This window comes from Eimeria mitis, genomic scaffold, assembly GCF_000499745.2.
Source record: "Eimeria mitis Houghton genomic scaffold, Emh_scaff369, whole genome shotgun sequence".
Classification (NCBI taxonomy): domain Eukaryota; phylum Apicomplexa; class Conoidasida; order Eucoccidiorida; family Eimeriidae; genus Eimeria; species Eimeria mitis.
Window position 1 is genome coordinate 14,618 of NW_013572031.1, and position 1,114 is coordinate 15,731.

The window sequence follows — 1,114 nt, forward strand, 5'->3', positions numbered from 1 at the left end:
AAAAATATATATAAAATAAAGCTAATATATTTATATTTTTTTCTTTTTTTTCTTTTTTTTTTGTTGCTGCTTGCTGCTGCTGCTGTCTCTGTTCTCCTTACATATACACAACTAAACGCAGAAGACCATAGATGGCATTGGCCTGCCTTCTGGAGTGGAGGGTCAGTTGCTGCTGCTGCTGCTGCTGCTGCTCCTGCTGCTCCTGCTGCTGCTGTTGCTGCTGCTGCTCCTGCTGCTGCTGCTGCTGCGGATGGTGCTGATGGTGCTGCTGCTGCTGCTGCTGCGGATGCTGCTGCGGATGATGCTGATGGTGATGGTGCTGGTGCTGTTGCTGCGGCTGCTGCTGCGGATGGTGCTGATGGTGATGGTGCTGCTGCTGCTGCTGCTGATGGTGGTGACGGTGCTGCTGCTGCGGACGGTGCTGCTGATGGTGATGGTGCTGCTGCTGTTGCTGCTGATGGTGATGGTGCTGCTGCTGTTGCTGCTGCTGATGGTGATAGTGCAACTGCTGATGGTGCTGCTGCTGACGTTGCTGCTGTTGCTGCTGCAGCTGTTGCTGCTGCTGCTGTTGTTGCTGCTGTATGCATTGTGTATGATATTAAGTAAACTCTATAAACCTAAAACAAAAAAAACAATAAAACTAAAATATATAATAATATATAAATAATAATAATATATATAACAATAAAAATATAATATATATTATATATATTATATATATAATATATATAAATAAAATATAAAACGAGAGTGTATGTATGTTGTGTGTGTGTGTGTGTGTGTCTGGTGCTGCAGCAGTATCTCCCTTTACTTTTTGCTGCTGTCTTTGTTTTATTATTTTTTTTATTTTTCGGGTTCGTTGCTGCAGCAGCTGCATTTTCTTTTTTATTGTTTGCTGCTGTCGTGGGCCCTTTGTCTCTCTCTCGGCTCTCTTTCTTACTTCTCTTCCTTTCTCTTCGTTAAAACTTTATACAGCCGCATCAAAGTAGACTGAGCAGCAGCTGCAGCAGCAGCAGCAGCAGCAGCAGCGGCAGCAGCAACAGCAACAGCAGCAGCATAGTGAAGAACTGCTTCGGTCTATTGTCCAGCCCTTATATATATATATATATATATA

The 1,114-nt window shown here is 43.4% G+C and overlaps 1 protein-coding gene across 1 annotated transcript; it reads right to left on the reverse strand.

The window, feature by feature from the left end:
- Positions 1-97: 97 nt before the first annotated feature.
- EMH_0009780 (uncharacterized protein) lies at positions 98-877 on the reverse strand (the record flags this gene model as incomplete). The annotated part of the gene is made up of 2 exons (XM_013498753.1): positions 98-577; positions 812-877. 2 exons carry the CDS (start codon positions 875-877, stop codon positions 98-100), a joined length of 546 nt encoding a protein of 181 aa, XP_013354207.1.
- Between the last annotated feature and the right edge of the window lie 237 nt (positions 878-1,114).